Raw genomic sequence first — 20,413 nt, forward strand, 5'->3', positions numbered from 1 at the left:
GTATACATTTATCAAATATTTTTGTTATTTTTGTAAATTATAAAGTAGCGATTGTGGCGCCGCACAAGCGTAGAGTGAGACACGAGAACCATTTCAATGGCCATTGAGATTTGCCGTGTAGCAGCGGCGAGTTCGATGGCGATTGAGAATCTCGAAGACCCTCGACTCGAGGGTGATTGAAACTGGCCGTGTGACAGGGGTATTACTCCGAAGTAGTCATAAAAGCCGCCTCGGTCCGCGGCGGCGAGTCACAAGGAAGGCACAGAAGACTGCAGCGACCAATCACGCCAGATAAAGCGGCATAAATGAGCAAACGTTTCAGAGACCTTCGTTGGTGCACGAGATGCGTAGACGAGAGGGATGCGACCTACCGCATTCGAGTCGGCGCAAGCAGACAACGGCGAAGAACCTGCAAGCCGATGCTTGCAACGGAAACTCCGGCGATAAGCGAAACAGCCAGACGGGCCCCCGTGGACAAACAAAAACTTGCACGAGGCATTTATTCTTGTTCCCTCCTCCCACAGGAGAGAGCGGCCACCTTCGCTACAAACAGAACACTCGGCGGTCGGGGCCACAAGTCCGTCGGCAAAGTTTCCTACACCCCGGCCGGTTGTTACACTCACGTCGCTGCAAAGAGAGAGGCAATCGTTGAAAAGCCTGGCTCGAGCGATATGTCGCTCCTAACAGACTGCGAGAAGTTAATACACGAGCCCGAAACCACGTTTCCGTGTGCGCCGGACAGTTGGCCTCCGCTCCCGATTACTACCACGGAGATAAGATGCCCTAAGCAGCGCCCGTCCCTCGCGCATCCACCCGCAAGCACACGACGAGCTACATGCCTTCCGTGGAGTCCCAGAAATTAACTATTGTACTGAACCAGTATCGCGCCACTGAACTGAGCAAGCGTTCCGCCACCTGTGACGACTCCTTCCACATCGTAGACCGCGCCACATCCAGCAATGCTAACAGCGTCGCTGTAATCGCATGCAATTTTACTCGTCGGCTGGAGATGCTCCCTAGGGGAAATAAATGCACACCCATACCCCGCGCCATTACAAACCATTGCACACGGTTCCAGCGTGCGCCGGAAGCTCGTACGGCAGGTGGGGCGAAACGAGGTCTACACTATAGCAGGGCACATCTTAAAGGGGCGTTTAGCAACTCTGAGAGAGGCTTTATTTAAACGTGTATGTCTCGAATGTTACTACGCAGATGCCGCGTTATCTGTAGTCAATTTCAGCGTCTTTTGTGCATGCTCAAAGGACAGGGGCGGAGCTTCCAGACCCACCAGAGCGAAGCGGCTACTGGGCACGGCGTAAGAAGGGGCTCGCGAACTTACCCCTGCGATTTTGGGTTCCGTGCTGCGTGTAGATTGGTCTCGTGTGTTTAGGGAATGAGCGAGTTTATGTACTCCCCTTTAAACCAGTGGGTCATTGCCCACAGCACCAGTTTCCTCCACTGACCAATCGCATTACACGAAATTTTTAACTTCATTCGTATAGCAAACAAGCCAGTGCTATCAAAAGCTTGGCCTAACCTCGTCTTAGGATCTGCTTCTCGTTAGGGCAAGAAAAGCCTTCAGAACGGGAAACATTGCCTCGGAGGAATTTTGAGGCTGCTCTGAAGGGGCACAGCTTCGCTGCTTACTTTGCCTGACTACAGTAGAAGTCTCTTCCAGTCTGCCGACCAACAAGCACACACCCCATTCAATCTCAAATGGTCTCTCACACAGACGGCCAAGAGGGTGCCAAAGACTTCGTTCTTACACGATGCTTCAGAAGTGGAACATGCTTCCCATAAAGCCAAATCATTAGTCCGCACAGCACTGCCGTTTCATTGCCCCTTCTGAAACTGCACCAGATTTACAAAGAATGCACACTCGGCTGTTCACAATATTGCCATCGTGACACACCATAACCACCACACCTCTGCCACTAAATTTAACAGATCTGCCGCATGGATAACTCACTACTAGTTTGGAAATGCTTTCAAAGCAGCCCAATCGTTTTCTCTGAGTCGTTGGACATGGAAGCTATATGGGTGCCATGTCCAATACTGCCTGAAGACTGGGCATAGACTACCTCAGGCCACTGCTACAGCAGCGTCCAATGTCTCCACAACCTGCTGAGGTGCATTAGATGCTTCTTAAAAAGGCCCACGAATCTCCCCGTTTCACCTGTGTTGGTGCACAATATCTTCTATCTTCGCTATGCCAACTAAACAGGCTATTGCAGTAATGACATTGCGGAAACAGATACAAAAGGCACCACAAAGGTGTAGTGCTGGCAACTTCAGGCAGTAGCAGCAGCCATATTCCTTCCAAGTCTGGCGACGAGGAGAGGGGAAAATTCCAGCAACTAAGCATGAGGCACGTCACTCAATCGCTGGGGCATCTGCCAACAGCATGGCCGCCATGACTAAGCGGGGCGCAGCAAACACCGAAGTTCGCACCCTCCGCGCAGCCAGCCGATGTGACGCGGGGGCTGGGGCCATGGGGGCGGGGGAGGCGAACCCAGGGCCGCCGCCGCTGCAGCTCCGAGCACAACACCATGGGCGGGGTTTCTTCCCGGTGCACACACACACACAAGACTCAAGGAAGCCGACCAGAAGTGAGCAACCACCACGGGGGATCGAAATAAAGGGCACACGTTTCTCTTCCATCAGTTCTCGGTACACTGTATGCGCAAACAGGAGGGCAAACAAAAGGAATCGGGTGACAGCTCCGGTAAATGACAATGTTCTTTTTTTAATATAACGATGCTGCTGCGAGAAGAGGAAGGAGAAAAGGGGGAGAAGGAGGGGGCTCGGCAGAGGAGGGGAAGGTGTGAGGAGAGGGAGACTGGGTGGGGAGCGAAGTCCAAGACGTGCAAACGAGATGTCAACGGAGAGGAGGCGCCTCGCGGGGGAGGAAAGTAAACTGGTCAGCTACGAAAGATCATAAATACAGCAGTGGTCGCAGACACTCGCTGGCCCCTCCCTGTTCCGCGAAGGGAAGAAAGCGCTTCCTAAGTGTAGGCGGGTTTTAAAAGGGCCGCCGCACATCGTCATCTATTCTATGCATTTCCCGCCCCCTGCCTTCTCAACCTTTATGGACAAATAAAAAAAGCTCTGCGCATCACTAGAATGTCGTCCTCCTAAAAAAAATTCTATCCAACAGAAGAACTCGAGGAGGACATAAGAAAAAAAAGCTGTACACGAACCTGAACACTTAAAGAAAATGTCCAAGACGAGGGTAGTGGTACGGTAAAAAAAAACGTGGTCGCTGCCGTCGCGTCGTCGAAGAGGAGGCACGAATCCTTCCTTCGAAAGCATTAAACCTAGGCTCTTTCCTTTCTGAGTATAGACCACACACACACACTGCCTGAAGCCAACAGTCGCATGTGAAAAAAACTATCCAGCAGCCCAGTGAACACACCCCCTCCCCTCGTTTAGGCAAACGAAGACTGGTTAATGAGAAAAAAACAACGGAAGACTTGGGATTCTTGCTGTTCCAGCTCCCTCCAAAACAGTCGCAACAAAGGAGGGCCACAGGCTTTTTCTTTTTGGCTACGGCGAACTCGGCAGAAACCAAGGGCGAGTAAGAAACTAAGCACAACCGCGAAGGAGGTCGAAACGACGACACCGACAGTTCCCTAGGAAGGGGGAGAGAGTACGAAACATTGGACCAGCTCTTTCTGACCACCCCCCCACACACACAAAAAACTGGGAGGAGAGTGTCAGGCGGCCGCAACACTACACACACCACGGCTCAAAAAGTGACACCACACAACGTGACCGCCGAATGATGTTTATGCCCCTCTCTCATGGGCGGGAGAGGGTTTTGGCAAGACGAGAGAGAACGGGTGCCTTCCAGTTGACACGACGAAAAACAACGAAGGAAGGAAGGGGCGCAAAGAACAAAGTGGTCAGGAGGAGTGCGGAGAGGAGGGGGCAGTGAGGAGCGGGGTAGGCGCAGCGGCGGCGGCGGCAAAGACCACGACGACCAGAGGCGGCGGCAGCGGTGGGAGGTAAAGGAACAGGGGTAGGAGGAGAGGGGAGAGGGCGTTGGCGGCGGTGGCGACGTCGGCGGCAGCAGCAGCAGCATCAGCATCATCATCGGCCGGCCGCGGGAGGTGGTGGTGACGGTGTTGTCGGCGCCGCTGCTGCTGCTGCTGAGGCGGCCGCAGCGCGATGGGAATGCACGCGGAAGGGGCTCGGCGCACACACGAGGATCAATTGTCACCACCTTCCTGCTGCTCGTCGCCGTCCCCCTGGGTGTCCGATGTCCACAGCTGCACAGAGGAGGAAGAGCACGCACTCAGCCACAACACACATCCTCCCCGCACTGCCCAAAACCAACGCCTCTAATTATCCAATCATGCCCGGATCCTTAATTATAAAGGCACGTCGAAAAGTCATCACAACCTGGAAACATTACTCTCTTCCTCACCATCAATGCAACAAAGACCTCCAGCGGCCGGCTGCAACAACCATTGTAAAAATATGTTGGCTGCTGGTCACCAAGTTTAGTTGCATGGTGCCCAAACACGAGGTGAAATCTGTTAAAGGGACACTGAGGAGAAATTGAAGTTGGCTTGTATCGATAGAATAGCAGCTCCTGATCACAGAAACGCCACTCTAACTGAAAACTAAGCTCTTGTAATGTAGAAAATAGCAAGAACCAAAATACAGGTGTCGCCGCCACAGGCCGATCTCGCAAGTACAAGCGTGATGACTTCCTAGGACAAGAGGCGCCACCTTGGAGGAATTTTCCTTACTTCATGGAAGCCACGAATCTGAGGCTGGCAAAGGAAGGCTGCGCATTGCTCCGCTAGCCGTCAGAAATCACGGATTCTGCGTTTACGTCACGTATCGCGTCACTCCGTTCTTAGACGTCATAACAGCTGCCGTGGCGTCATAAGAGTTCCCCGAGTTTGAATCAGAGCGCCGGGAAAAACTTTTTTCATCTTCGAATCAAAATTTCTTTGAAATAAATGCATCTTTCGCGCCCGGACAAGCGGCAACAAAGCCATGAAATGCCGAACTATCAGATTTTGGTAACAAAAAAAAAATGATAGAGTTCTCCCCAGTGTCCCTTTAAGGGCAGAGGCTACCCTTGAATGCCAATTTTTGTTTCTTGAGATATTGGAATGAAATTTCAAGGGTAGGCTCACAGCACAACCATTTGAAGAGCTACCAAGTTTCATGGAGCCGTGGGCATTGGTTCTCAAGTTAAGAGTATATCAAAGTGGTTCACGTAAGTCGCTTATTCCAGGCCTCGGGAATTTGAAAATAGCATTGGCACTGAAATCCATTATGGTCATTCCTGGATAGGTGCCACAGGGCATGACAGAGCCCTTTTTCTTGATTTCCTTGCTGGAAAAGTTTAGCACAGCACTGAATTTAGTGTTGCTAATTAGACCTCCATTAGGCAAATTTTAATTGGGTACGACAAATTTCAGAAACAATAACTTGAAGAACCGCTAGTCTTGCCCTCAGAAATTTTTTCAGGTATGGAATAAAAACCTATGGAGATCTGACAAGCGGTTCCTAAGATGCAGCCAGAATGAACAGCCGCGCCAGGCAAAAAACATTCCCGAGAAAACAGCCCTCAAAGGTTGCGTGAACACCAGCTTGTTTCTTGAGATATCTGAATGAAATTTTCAGGGTAGACTCATAGCACAAACATTTAAAGATATACTAAGTTTCATGAAGCTGTGCACACTGGTTAAGTTGCAGGAGCATATCAAAATGGTTCACATAGGTCCCTTATTCCCGGCGTGGAGACTTTGAAAACAGCACTGTCTCTGAAATTAATTATGGTTATTCCTAGATAGGCACTGCAGGGAAAGACAAGGCCCTTTTGCTGAATTTCCTTGATGAAAAATTTTAGCACAACACTGAACTTGGTGTCACTGATTGTCATAAGCCATTAATATTGGCTAATGAGGTCCAAATTCCAGATAATGTTCTGAATAAACGAGCTTGTGTTGCCCTCAGAAATTTATTCACGTACAAATAAAAAAAAAACTCCTGGCTCCCGAAATGCAATCAGAATGAGCAACCACACCAGGAAAAAAGTGATTTCTAAACATGGCCCTCGAGAAAGTTGCAATAGTATTCCTAGGTCCAAAATGACCCTGCAGAATAGCCGGAGGTGTCCTTGCGCACTTTCTTCCTTTGCCGCCTCTCATTCTTCACCTTGTCCATGCACAGGGCATCTTTCTCTGCAGCTCGCTGGATGACTAGGTGGCCACGTGTGAGCCCCACTGACAGATTTCCTTGGTGGCCTTTTGGCAGCCAGCATTATATCTCAGCACTGCTTCATGCAGTGCTGTCTGCACAGCAATCAAAGATGAGTGCTGCTCCTTTGGCATCAGGAACCATAGGATGGAGTGGAAAGACAGATGCATTTTGCGTCTTTTTGCACCCAGGCAGCGTTGAAGAAAAGCCTGCGAAAGGCGCTGGTAAACCGGCAGCATAGCCTCAGCAATGTAGCCTGGGAGGTTGTACTTGTGCTTTGGCTGTGGTGAATCACTTGAAGCGGCAACCATATGACGGCACCACAAGTTGGCACCCGCTGGGCAGAAGTCGTGGCGAGGCTCTTCAGTTGACGTGACATGGTAGTACGATGCCATCACTGCACGCCGCAGTGCAGCCACATTGCTGGAGTTATTTCTTAGTCTGTCAGTTTATCAATGAGAGCCTTTGTCAGCCTGCCCTGCCCTCCCAGTGACTTCTTTTTTGCATGAGGTTCTGCAGTGCTGTGCCCAAACCTCTTTTGGGCGTGGTTGAGACACTCTTCTTATAACAATGGGCACTAGTCTGTAGACGTTCTCTTACACAAGGGCTGAGAAGGTGGCGCTGTCTCCATCAGGAACAAGCATTGTGTAATGCAGGTTGTGCTTTGGAACTGTACGGTTGAAAAGAATCAAAGCTGCTTTTACTTCCATCCTCCCGGATTTAGCATCGATGTTTTTCTGAAAACATGACGCTCATGCCAGCTTGTGTAATCTGCATTTCCAGGTTTCAGTCATACCCTATAGCCAGGGCACTGGTTAGACAAAACCACAGCATCCATGATGAGGCCCGTGTGGTACTCAATGAGCGCCCCAACTCCAATGTGGGATGTGTACCCACGCTTATGCCAAGTTCCATCATATACTACAGTGATGTCTCTGCAAAAGCTTGGGTCCATCTCCTTGTAAACCTTCACTGCAGCAGCTGATTCGGCATAAAACTTGTCCATGCACTGGACCTCTCTGTCCCTGAATGTCTCCTTCAGGTGCTTCTGGAATGTCCTATGATGAAGACCTCTTTGAGATATCGTTGCCCAGAAGTCATCGAGAGCTGTCTGGCCCTTGCCAATCTGCTTCATTGCCATAATGGCTTGTATGTTCCCTTCAATGGCCATTGCTTCCTTCTGGCGTGCAGAGTTTCACGAGCTTGCAACCATCCCACAATGTGGACACATCAGTTCAAGCTTTTGTTGCCAGTCCAAGCCGGGTGCCTTCTTGAATGGTCAACCCAGGCGCAATATGCACTTTTCCAAAAATTCTTTTTCGCGATTTTTCGGTTTTCAAGGGTTGCGCCCCCCCTTAACTTCCAAGTTTCCACCGTACAGGCAATGTTTAACATCCCAAAGCGACAAAGGCTATGAGGGATATTGTAAGTGGAGAGGTCCAGGTTTTGACCACCTGGGGTATTGACCACCTATTCTGTACTCTGCATTCTGTATTTATCTGTGCGGGTTGTCAAAATTCTGCACAAGCTACTAGCCTAATTGCACTCAAACATGACCACAAGGTAGCTTATGAGGGTCTAGATTTTTTCGTTAAGTAATTTCACATCAGAACTTGCCGGAAGAGTCTGGAATCAGCAAAAACAAGGATCGGCTGGCTGAACACAAAATTTGTGATCGAGGCGAGTGGAGCAGTTGATTTGTGAGGCTGTGCAATCTGGCGAACTGCGCGGCAACAATGTCCCAGGTCTGAACGGGGTGGGTTCTCTCAGTTCGCCAGATGGCAACGTTACTCATGGCAGCTTATGACCAGGGGTCGGACTTTTTGTTCTTATTTTCTGAGAATTCGGTGGTGTCTTGAATTTTTCGGTGCGTATTTCAGAATGCAATTAGTTTTTTTTCCAGTGGATGTGTTGTTCTCAACACACAAGATATATGTCTCTGAGCAGTGCAAGGCAACGCAAGTTCATCCTGACCTTTTAAGAATGAGCTGCTTAGATCGCAATAATTAACACACGTATAGTGGTACATGCGGAGTCAGCATATACCTTATTGACGAAGATCTCTCGGGAACGTGTAAAGTGGGATTGTGTCCAGCCATAAAAAAAATTTACAATACACAGACTGACCTCAAGTGCGATTAACATTCTTCCCCACCAATGGCCCTGTGCCTTCCTCTCAAACTAAAACTCATTCAACAGTGGTATTTAACAGTTATCCGTGCAGAACAAAGTTATACAGTCATAAACCAACAAAAAATGTGCTGTCATATTCTAGTTGCACTCTGCATTGAAAGAGGACTGCACAATGTCCATGTGTGCTCAAGGCCGCGAGAGAACTGCCACTTTTCATGCCATTTATGAAACTCTCCACATTGAAGGTTACTTGTTACTGTTCCAAAGCTCAGTACCAAACATGACGGGGAAAAACCAAATTAACCAAGTGACGGCCCTAAGCCACTGATAGACACGACTGACATACGCTAGCCTATAGCTAGAGGTTGGGTTTTTCGGTTTTTATTTTTTGAAAATTCAGCACTTTTTTCAGTTTTTATTGCAAGATACTGCTTTTTTCGGAAAAAATTACATTCGACATATTAAATACCGACTTGTTTCAGTGACTTAAGGTAACAATTCTGCCTGGTCAAAAGTCTACGTCTATCTTGGTATTGTTGCCATCTTGAACAATTTATTTACCAGTAATTAATGTACAAATTGTAGTACTTGGAGCCGTGCAAGTAAAAAAATTGCTACTCTCATTGAAAGAGTAAAACTCAAGTGAAGACAAAACTGAGGTGGAATTTTAATTCTAAGGACTTGGTTGATGTTACTGTTGGGTTGTCACTCTGCATTGAACATGAGGATGGGGCATCACGTAGTCTGTGTTGCTGGCGGTGATGAAACTGCTGCTCAATCAACGCGGTAGCCAAAACAATACTTTTTTTTGTGATTCCCATTCACACTCTTGTGACAATGTCCTACACGCATTTGATTAACCTAATTAACAGACTCGCTGCTCTAAGTAGGTGATGATAGGAGAAACAGTGCTTAGCTAGAACACTTCGAGGAGATTATGCTTCCTGGTCTGCTGCAGAGGCTAGTGGAGGAATACCTCAGATCGCACAACTGCGCTGCATATCCTAAGACACCACCGTCAGATCATGCAACTTAACTTTACGTGAGTAGCTCTCATTCAGATGCCAGTTAGCTATGCCTTGCAAGACAAAAATAGTGACCTTTTCCGGTTAAAACCGAACTTCGAAAAGTGAATTCAGCGTACTTCTGTCTTTTTTTTTTCGTTTTAAACCAAAAAGTCCAACCTCTACCTATAGCCCCTAGCTGGGAACTGCAGGCTGCAGATCTGCAGATGAATGCTTCGAAACTCAAATCATGGCACCACATTCCTGGTTCCAGCGCACTTCGTTTTCTCCTATGACCTACTGGAACTGGTACTGAATAGCCACCCAATTGCATCTCTGAAGCCAGAAATACCGACCTTTTCCAGTTAGAACTGAATGTCAAAAATAAATGTAGCATTGGTGTCTTTAGGTTTAAGCCAACAAGTCCAACACCTCATGATGCAGCAGTAGCAACAGTAGTTTCAAGGCCAACTGCTGTTTTTGAAAAGCTGGACTCCTGATCCCTCACAGCGTGGTCTCCAATGTGTTGAGTTTCAGTGCTAACAAGACACGTTAGAATGGGCAAGAAAAAGCAAAATGAAAGTTATGGCAGAAAGCCACCAAAATGGCCTAGTAGATAGAACGTACTAATACCCAGCCATATTTTTTGCTGCTAAGATATACTACTAATTGTTTAGAGCTGTACCGTATAAAAGTGGTCTAGAGACTTTCTACAGACCTTATAGACACTTTCCTCCCTGTAGATATTTCCTTTCTTTGATTCATATTCTACAGACTGTCTCTAGACAAAAGTCTAAAAGTGTATGTCTACTGAAATCAAATAGGATTGATCTATAGAAAGTAGACCAAAGATTTCTGTCACGGCAGCTTCCCAACCCTAGCCATCGCACTAAAATTGCAGCTTGTGGTAATAAGATGCAACATCATAAGCATAGGATTCCCCAGTCTGGTTGGGACCACTCACCGTGAGGTTGTCTCGGAGGAGCTGCATTATGAGCGTGCTATCCTTGTAGCTATCCTCATTTAATGTGTCCAACTCCGCGATTGCGTCGTCGAACGCCTGCAAACAAAAAAAGTAGTGCAAAGGTCAGCTACACACAGACGCCGCTCACGGGATACACTGTGGCAGCAGACTAGGGGGTGTGCGAATAATCGAAATTTCTAAACGGCTAGCTGAGTACTCTATTTGGTTCTCAGAGCAAATAAACTAGTGCATGTTCAAATTACTCTTCAGAATCAAGCTTTCAGATAACTTGCATGAAGTTCGAATAGGGCACACTGCAGTTTTTGTTTTCGAACACTGTTTCAGAAGCAGTCAAATGACACGACTCAAGCCGTTCAAAATGCTCACACAGTAATCCCTCGCTATAACAAAGTTAGTGGGACTGCAAAAAAATTTGTTATAAGCGGTAATTCGATATAAGCGACCACCCGAGAAAATCTAAAGCAGTCGAGCTTTAATTGCGCCGCAACGATGAGAAAGCCAAAATACAATGTATTCAGTCAAGCAAAACTTTATTCAGGTGCAAAGAAGGCAGTGAGCTTAGGCTGTTTCAAGTTCTTACCGGGCGCGTGCAACCACTGCTCTAATCTGACCAAGCATTGCACGAGGCCGCTGTCGCCGCCCATGCATTCAACCTTCGAGGTATTTCGAATCTCAAAGGCAGTGGCCGCTTCTATGGAGGGGGTCACGGAAAACTACAAGAGTATCGCACTGGGATGCGCAACAAATGCAGTGGCTCGAGTCTGAAGCTGTCTCTGTTGTGCTCAAAAAACGATTAGCCGCTTATTGTGGGTACAAAGAGAGATTGTGAAAATGATTTTGCAGTAAGGGCTTTGCATGATTACAGGACAATTTTTATCGAGAGGTGTGCACCTGTGAAGTTTGCAAAACGCGAATTTTTCGGCCAGTTTTTTGGCGCATCGTTGTCGACAACACTGCTAATTCTACGGTCCGAGAGTGCGTTCGCGCAGCGACGCGTCCGTGCCGCTGACAAATGTCTAGGAACAAAATTCAATGACCCTACGATACATTTAGACCGTTTGTATATTCGAATGGCACAAACTGAGCATGACTGGTTCGAGAAAATCGCCAGGGAAACACTGTGGTTGCGTTGACCCGCCATGTTGTCAGCTTGAATCGCCGCTGGCGACGCTCGGATTTTCCGTGTTTTCGGCAACTTATAGGTCGATTTGCACCGTCAAAAGTGCAACGAAACTAGGGGCGGTGTTTTATTGAGATACAGGCCGATTATGGCAAGTGGCAGGCAAATTTCTAGACCGGCTTCACCAAAGTCATCTTCGATTTGTTAAAGCTCCTCCTGTTGAACACTGCAAAGGGCATGTGAACAGCAGTCGCCTGCGACCAGGCAGCAGCTCGACAACACCTTTCACACTTGCAAGCGCAACCTGTGGGTCACCTTCTCGTTTGAAGCAAACTCTAGGGAATGGCGCTCGCGAACTTTCGAGAGTTCTGTCTGCTGCACTATGAACTGCGACTGCCTCTTGCTGTTTACAGCAGAGAGAACGGAAGCTCTCTGAGCTCACTTGGTACCTGTACCTATAGGTAGTCATCAGCCGTAGGTGTGGCACTTTTGTGGCCTTTGTCGGCGGTATTAATTTGACACTGCATGTGCAGAAGGGCCGCCGCCGCCGACCTCTGCTCGCCATTTCGCTTTAAGCGGCTCAAGCTCTGCGCACTTCCAGTAATGCGGCTTAAAATGCATGCGTTTAGGTTGGGACCGGAGGAAATGTCGAATAAACAATATTTCAAGTAAAGCGATTTCGTTATAACGAGCAATTACTCTATCTGCATTGCCAGCTTTAGCATGCCCTCCTTTCGTGACCCAACTCTTGTCTTCTCGAAGAGATTAGGTGCTAGTTAGCTGTTGTCATTGGTATGAAAAGTAATTTTACGGCATGTAATATAGAACTGTACGTGCCTACGAGTGGAGATCTACACTGCTTCTTTCGACAGCTACAGCTTTAACTGTGGAACTTTAACTACAGCTTTAGCTGGCGTGGCCACCAGCGCTTTGCTGTTTTGAATAATCATTCGCCTAAGTAGCCAATAACTGCATCAATATTCAATTCATATGATTCCGTAGAGTCACTATTCAATTCGTACTCAATTCGACTAACACAACCCTATGGCAGACACAGGGAGGGAGTCATGTTTACCCTCTCCAGGCTGCACTGTTTGCATATTATTTTGTCTCTGGCAATGACGAGCATTCGAGTGGCAACCCCGATCATAGCATCACAGTGCCCACCCCAGGCTGGGGTGACATCTCGAACAGTCCTCAATGCAGGTGGTTAAGTGCTGGTGCCTACATGAAAAGCCCACAGCATAATGTTCCACCACTGTCAAAGCAACAGATGTTAACAAACCAAATACAATGGCACCAAATTACAGTATGCCACATAAACAATCTTAAAGTGAACTGAAGCACTGAATACTGCTGGCCCAGGAGACAGACCAACACATCTCATGTGGCTCCAACAAAAGGACTTTTTCGAGGACCACGAATTCTGGTAGAATGCAAATATTGGCAAGTGAACCCACAGCATTTGCATCTAATGCTGCGAATAAGTGGTCCAAATGTTGAGAACAGTGATGTGACAGTGATCGCACACAGGAAACTAATGCGTTGCCAATAACCTTGCACTGAAGGAGTGTTCTTATACACCTCCAGAAGTTTCATTACTCCAAAACAAAACACGTTCATACAGCTTTTTGTGTGCACAGATGAAATTGATGTATGCTGCCACGTTCTCAAGTCTGCACCGCTCCCCTATTCTAGTCAGACAATGAAGCAATGGAAATTCTTCCATGAGGCCCACTGAAAATAATTATACAACGTTTAAAAACAAGCATGACATATAGCAGCTAGATCCTATAGTCCAATATGTGCTCAAATGGTGAAACACTGAGTACCAAGGTTTCAATGCATAATGTCACTTCATCTAGTATAACAAGACTGCCTAACTAAACCTATAACCCTTCGTTAATTGCAACATTACATACAAATCTATCATAAGAGAAAGTGAACACTTCCCACATGAGCCAATCGTCAATCCCTCTAAACTCAGTGGCAAAGAAGACATGACCCTCCAAACAACGCCAGAAAGTCTCCGCAGTAAGCATGAAAAATGCACCTAAACAGAAGTCCAGCGACGTTAACATTACACTCGAGCCAACTGCAAGCATTCTGGCCATAAAAAAATTGAGATATTTAAGCTGTGCCTCAAGGGTACGACTCGATAGTGTGATGGGTTAATTCCCATATATATGCAGGTTATCCTCTACATGCATAGATCCCAGAGAGTCCTTATACCCCTCCTGGCACAGTGGTTAAGCAGTGCACCACTGCCCTGCAACGGCAGGTGCTGACACCGGTGGGCATTGTCGACCCGGGTTGCTCTTCCTGAGCTACCAATCATTAATTCAACTAAAATACACCTCGTGACCAAGTCTGTCCAATCCCCACCAGCAACAAATACAAAATGCTGCGGTCAACACCGACCGCAATGCCTAGGTAGTACAATGCACTTGGCATCTGCGATGATAGAAAGCTGTTGCAGGCCATGCTCCACCATTGCAATACAGAACAGTGAGCAAATGGCACACTTTGGGAAATGGCAAGATGCTAGATTTTTATGGTGCAAGGGCATCCGAGGCCAGAGAGCACCAAACACAAGGTCTACCCAGGTTAATGGAATCTGCTGGGTGAGAAGTTTTGTAGCGAAAGCTACATTGGCCACAAACTCGCAGTTTCACAGTGCTCGCATTCCCACCGCGGTCACACCGCACCACATGACCAGCCACAGCGCCGCGCCGGCAGCTGCTCCGCACCACGTGACCAACCATGTGAGCAACCACGTGGTCGGTGGCAAGAGCCACTGAACCCCCCCCAAGCCTCCAACACATGATTAAAGCATGTATAAAAATAAGCTAGTCACCGCATCTCGGGCAATGCAGTGCTGAGGCGTTTGTTACCAGACAGGTATGCATTGAATGAGTGAGTCCTATCCTTAGCCTGCACAAAGTTGCTTCTTTGAATCAGTCATTTTTCGGTAGTGTAAACTTCCTATTCTCAGCTATATAGCGTGTACAGTAAAAGCTTGTTAATTTGAACTTGTAGGGGAGCGGAAAATGGTCTGATCAGTAATTGCGCCCCACCGCACAGGCAGAAGCCGAAGCAATCACATCTAGACGTCGTTTTCACGAGCTAGGTGCTAGTACATGTTTTGTGTCAGACGATTCCGAGAATTGAAGTCATGCGGTCCTAATGGCAAGCGAAAAAAATTGATCACGTGAGCATTCACGTGAGCAGCAAGCTTTAGTGCTGGAATATAGGACGCTACTTATGCTCCAAAACATGTTTACTAGAGAGATTATGGAGGCTTTATACATGAAGAAAAAAAACTAGATTATGAGTTAGCAGCCCGTCATTTGCTAGCGCTTCAGAGACTCCATCAGCATCATTTGCGGCTTGCCCAAGAGCTCTAGTGCAACGTCCGAGTTCCCCTTAGCGGAGTTCCCCTTAGCATGCTGCAACATCAACCGCAGATGCTACTTCACATGCGTTACATGCACTAAGCGGTGGCATAGGCTCGACCCCATAGTCCGACTCATCACTGTAAGCTGTGTTCACCGCCCGTGAGCCCTGCGGCATCTGCCGACAGCATGCAGCCTCAATTATATTAGTCACTCAAGGGCTTCAACATCTCCACACTGCTGTCCACGCAGCTCGCGGCACCCCAACCGCCATACTGTGTTGTTTACACCACGTGACCGTAACCCAGCGATCGTGGCACAACGAAAACCTGGAACGGCTTGCACCGAAGCATCAGCAGCGCAGGCCAGTGCTCTCGCAGCGAAAACCTGCTTCGGCATGCACCGGAGTGCGGGCTTGGCCTGCCTTGTGCGCCCTGCTTTTCTTTTCCATTGTTTTACATCTTGGGCAAATTTGCACCGCGTTGTACTCTCTATAGGTCAACTTCTATCTACGAGGAGCAGTGTCAGCCAAGGGCTCCTGGTTCGAATTAACCGTAGCGGATGCTGACTTGTTCGAATTATCGGGAGTTTTCCCACACTGAAATACACAGGGTTTTGCCGGGACCCGGGCATCAGTTCCAATAAATGAGCTTTTACTGTAGTTTGTGAAGTGTGGTTAGAGGTCCCAGTATGGTATTCTCAATGTAGTATTCAGAAGGGAAATGGTAGGGTACGGCACAATGTTCTCATGGTAGAGCATGCAGACCATTCCAGTGGTCTCGTGTGGCCACACCAGCACATGCAGAGCATGCAAAACCTTGCTTTAGTAATCAGCCAGCTACTGCAACAAGAACACCCGTGCCCCTGGAGTCTCAACTAATAATCACACATTGCCACAAGCCTGCCCTAAAGAGCAGCCAAGCTTGGACTGCAACCATTCAAATCCAAATCATGCCAAGTGAATCCTTGTATACACACTGCTTTGTACTTTAACATCAGCGTGCTTCTACTACTTCCAAGAGGTGAGCACCTGAACGTATGCAGCAACACTCAGCCGATTCTGTCCCCAGCAAACAAGGTGGTGGTGAAAGCACGAAAGCTGCTTTTGCAACTGAATAGCGCAACAACTGGCATCAAATAAGTTTGGGAAATGCCCATCTTCCCTGCACCCAGAAGTTTCCCACACTGCTGCTATAACCTAACCTGGCCAAGCAACCCACGGCCAGTCCTTTTCTTTATGCCATGCCTTTGGTGCCCAGTCATTTTTTCCCTTTCTCTCAAAGCCAGATTATTTAGCCCGATGCATGCAATAACTGCATAGCCAACTGCTTAAAAAATGCTTTACGGTTTGCCTGCTCTTCAAAATGTATAGAACCTGCATTGCAAAAGCAGGCGCAAAATGGCAGCCCACAATGCAACAGCTTCTCAATGATCCAACACTGAAGGATGCCATCACTACTATAATACCTGCCACTTAACTCATGCTGTTAGTAGCGTGGCACAGGTCAGTCAGAGGCCTCGCACAAGTGGCAGGCAGCAACAACACCCCAAGGCATGGCAAAGGCAAAAGAAAAGGAGTGGCCCTCTACCTGCTTGGCCAAGTGGCAGGCCCGATCGGGGGCCGTGAGAATTTCGTAATAGAACACGGAAAAGTTGAGCGCCAGGCCCAGTCGGATCGGGTGCGTGGGCTGCATTTTGCCCTTGGAGATGTCGAAGGCCTCCTGGTAGGCCTTCTGAGATTCCTCCACCACACCTGGCAAAGTCAGTCATTTGTGCAGGGAAGGAGGCAGAGGGAAGGAGAGAGAGAGAGAGAGAGGGGTCAGCACATGTTCCCACGCACGCCATTTACCTGCTTGGCCAGCTGGCAGGCCTTGTCGGGAGAGTTCAGTATTTCGTAGTAGAACACAGAGAAGTTTAGGGCCAGCCCCAACCGGATGGGATGCGTAGGCTGCATTTTGCTCTTGCTGATGTCGAAGGCCTCCTGGTAGGCCTTCTGAGACTCCTCGACCACACCTATGACGGCAGGCAGACACAGGGAAAAGGTTACACCGCTACCACCTCACCAAATGTCTGCTCCAAGCGAGGCCAACCTCATTTCCACAATCCACACAGCTCCCACTACAAAGGTAGCTCATCCGCATTTAACCAGACAGTACTCCACAAGCGCACTGCAAACATTTTCCTTACTTTCCCATCCCAAAGTGACTGCACATCTATTCAACAATGCAAACTAAGCAGCTCCACCTTGTGGCAACCGTGTCAGCACCGATATGGCCACAAACACTAGCAAAGCTAGCACCGATATGGCCACCAACAATAGAAAAGGCAAACTTATCCTTGCATTATGTCCAATACTGCAAAGCTCACATCCATCAAGAAATTCCAGGCCAAAGCACTGTCATCTCAAACTTATAACCTAGTTAGCCAAGCCCTCACAACTTGTAACACAGTTGGTAAGGGTGCTAATCCCTGCCACCGGTTTTCGGGTACTGCTGGGAGGCAATGAGCTGCAGAGATTACATTTAGAATCCTTTACAACAAGCTGTACAGAAACATCTAAGCTACGGTTATAAAATGAACACATAAAATAGTTTCCAGTACCTCTGGCATTTTAAGATTGCATTTTTAAGCACAAGTGTGATAACAGGCCTATAATCACCGATCAACTTTTGACTAATGAGATACAATGATATCAGAGACGTCGATGGCAGTGTGTCATGACATGGACATACGAGTATCCAACAAACTGCATATTTGGAGACTGCCATTTTAATCTTCCTCACAAAAATCTTAATTTACAATACAGTCGATCCTGGATACACCGGACTATTGCCTTACATATCGAACGGTTGTAAAATCCCCTTGGGAATCTCATGCAAAAGTGTTGCAAATTTGAGTTTATAGAACTTCCGTGCACCCCATATTCGATATATCAAACTGTGCCATGCCGCGCCCCCGCAAGTACGCTTCTCCCAATACACCCCACCTTGGTAGTGGGCTTCTCTCATAGCTACGCACCTCTACAAATGGGCTTTTAATGGAGTCCCGATCATCACGAAACCGCATCTCGATTGCGGCGCTGGCCTTGGACACTTTCGTGCGGAGCTGCTCAAGTAAGAGTCACGTGATGAGAACTTTGTGGGGTGTGAATGGAAATGGGAATGGCCAAAGAGGCGTGTAAGGGGCTCGGAAGAGGGAAACCGTGCTGGCCACATACGCCCGATTTCTGCATGCTGGTTGGCCGACTCAGCTGGCGCAGCCAAAACAAGCGACTGTGTGATACGGTGCGGTGGTCGTTCTTTTTGCTTTGTTCCCTTGCGACTTATGCGGTGCTGTGCATTTTCTTTTCGCTTTATTCGCACATTCGGGAGCCATGAATGCGGAAAAACAAAATTTCAACTTCGCGACAAAGGCGGACATCATTGAACGGGTGGAGGCTGGCGAGAAAAAGTCGTTGGTCGCCACTGCGTTCGGAATTTCTCACAACACGCCGAGTACAATCCTGAAGAATAAAGCCTGTGTGAAGCTGAAGGCAGCGCAATCCAGTCGCCCTTTAGCATGTCGTATACGTGCTCAGACCTACGACAAGGTCAAGAAAGCTTTTTGTACTCCTGGTTTTTATAGACACGTGCAAGAAACATTCTTGTTGACGGCCCGACGCTCATGCAGAAAGCGAAATGGTTTGCTGTATGTAGCCTTCGGAGAACAGCACTTCACTGGTGGCACTGGTTGGCAGCAGCGTATTAAGAGTCGCTACAGCATCGTCGGAAAGACCCTCTTGGGTGAAAGCGAGGCGCCCAGCAGCCCCGACATAGAAGTGGCTGTCCAAGAAGGCCAGATATTTGCAACAGCTTTTCGCCGTCGCAAATATTCAACACAGATGAGACCGCACCGTTTTGGCAATTGCTGCCAAACAAGTCTCTGCACCTCAAGGGCAGTGCATGCCATGGTGGAAAGAACAGCAAAGTGTGCGTCTTGATTTTGCCCGCTGCCAATATGGATGGCTAATGCAAACTGTGGCCACTAGTTATCGGCAAAAGTAGGTCACCTCGCTGTTTCAGAAACACGAAAGGCCTCCCGGTTCGATACAAATTTAATAAGAAGGCTTGGGTGACGCGTTCTTTTCACCATGTGGCTCCAAACTTGAGATGCCAAACTGGAGAAGCCAGGCCGCAAGTTTGTCTTCAACAATGCCAAACTGTAGAAGTCAGGCCGCAAGTTTTGTCTTCTCGACAACTCTTCTGCCCATTATGTTGTCTACCAGTTGAAGCAGATCAAATTTCTGCCGCCAAATACAATGGCGAAGCTTCAACCTCTCGATCAGGGCATAGTGAAAGCTTTTAAGGGGAGATGCTCCTAAAAGACACTTTTTTCTTAATATTGACCCTACGATTACGAAACTTGGGCCATTGATAAGGTTTTTAATGCAGATTCCAAATATGGTCTTATATAATTGAATGCATGTTAAGAGCAGCTTGCAATAGCTCATTGTGTTGCTTTAGTAATGTATGTTGAAACCTACTCCAAATTTATTCATTTTATCCCATAATTGTAACAAAAGAATTCAGGAACACCAAAGTATCTTTTAGGCACCATGTGTCAACATTCTGAATTTTTTTCAAAAAATGTTGGAGAAGTTTTATAATCAGATAACATTCTACAGACTTTAAAGAGGCTGCCTGCAAAATTTCATCCAAATCTGACAACTTGAAATTTGTTGCACGAAACGTAAAAAATGCTGAAAACTACAACTAAAGAAAACGCATTTGAAAGTTTCACACATCTGCATTCTTGAAAAACATGACGTAAGCACATGAAATTTCTTGACAAAATACAAAATGAGTCTCAAACACAGCCACGTTTATTAGATTCTCCTGTCCCATACAATGGGCCCTCACGATCTTCGCGAATGGAGTCTGAGACTAGCTCTCTATGCCATGTTACAGCGATGTGCTCGAGCTTCGGCTGTTTGGCGGACCGACATCATCTTCGTTCTTCTCTGGTCACGGGAGGTTCCCAGCACAACAAGCTCTTCGGGTGGCAGCACACAAAGCTTCTCGAGACTTGTTGAAAGTTGCTGTGTCCAATATTATACCATCGCGCGTGCAGCCACGGCCACCTTGATGCTCACGGCGAACCTGTCGCGGGAGCTCCCGCTCTGAAAGCTCCGGTTTCCGCTGGTGCCATCCGCGAGTCCACCAGGCACAGCACGGCTCGAGGTGTATGTAGAAGAAAGTAGCTATGCAGGGCACTCGCTATTTCCACAGCAGAGTTCAAGAAACGCCGAAAGGTTCTTACGTTTTTCGGCCGGTTCGCGTACCGCAATGTTACAAGAACAGCACGTTGGGCAAGCAGCCCCGCTTACCAGTAACGTAAGCGCGCTGATGTCGCATATCGCAGCACTTGTGGAATGACGACTGCTCACAGCAGCTGTGTCACTCTCAAACAGCGCAATCACCTCCAAGGCGCTCACGAAGTTCACCACGGCGTCAACTTCGTCGAAGTGGCCGTTGCTCTGGTTAGGGCTAGCTGGTGCCGGGCGGCTGCCTTGCGC

At 47.9% G+C, this 20,413-nt stretch overlaps 1 protein-coding gene across 3 annotated transcripts in view; it reads right to left on the reverse strand.

The window, feature by feature from the left end:
- Positions 1–473: 473 nt before the first annotated feature.
- 14-3-3zeta (tyrosine 3-monooxygenase/tryptophan 5-monooxygenase activation protein zeta) overlaps positions 474–20,413 on the reverse strand; it is a 41,768-nt gene continuing 21,828 nt past the window's right edge. The window contains exons 4-7 of one of the 3 annotated variants that reach the window (XM_077660843.1): positions 16,709–16,872; positions 10,324–10,419; positions 4,226–4,271; positions 474–627 (exon numbers count right to left, since the gene is read on the reverse strand). In XM_077660843.1, the coding sequence (XP_077516969.1) occupies positions 620–627; positions 4,226–4,271; positions 10,324–10,419; positions 16,709–16,872 (314 nt within the window). In that variant the 3' untranslated portion in view covers positions 474–619. Of the gene's footprint in view, positions 628–2,630; positions 4,272–10,323; positions 10,420–16,448; positions 16,613–16,708; positions 16,873–20,413 lie in introns of those variants that run through there. The other 2 variants (XM_077660841.1, XM_077660842.1) reach the window with 2 other exon arrangements.

The sequence above is a fragment of the Amblyomma americanum genome, chromosome 4 (assembly GCF_052857255.1).
Source record: "Amblyomma americanum isolate KBUSLIRL-KWMA chromosome 4, ASM5285725v1, whole genome shotgun sequence".
Classification (NCBI taxonomy): domain Eukaryota; kingdom Metazoa; phylum Arthropoda; class Arachnida; order Ixodida; family Ixodidae; genus Amblyomma; species Amblyomma americanum.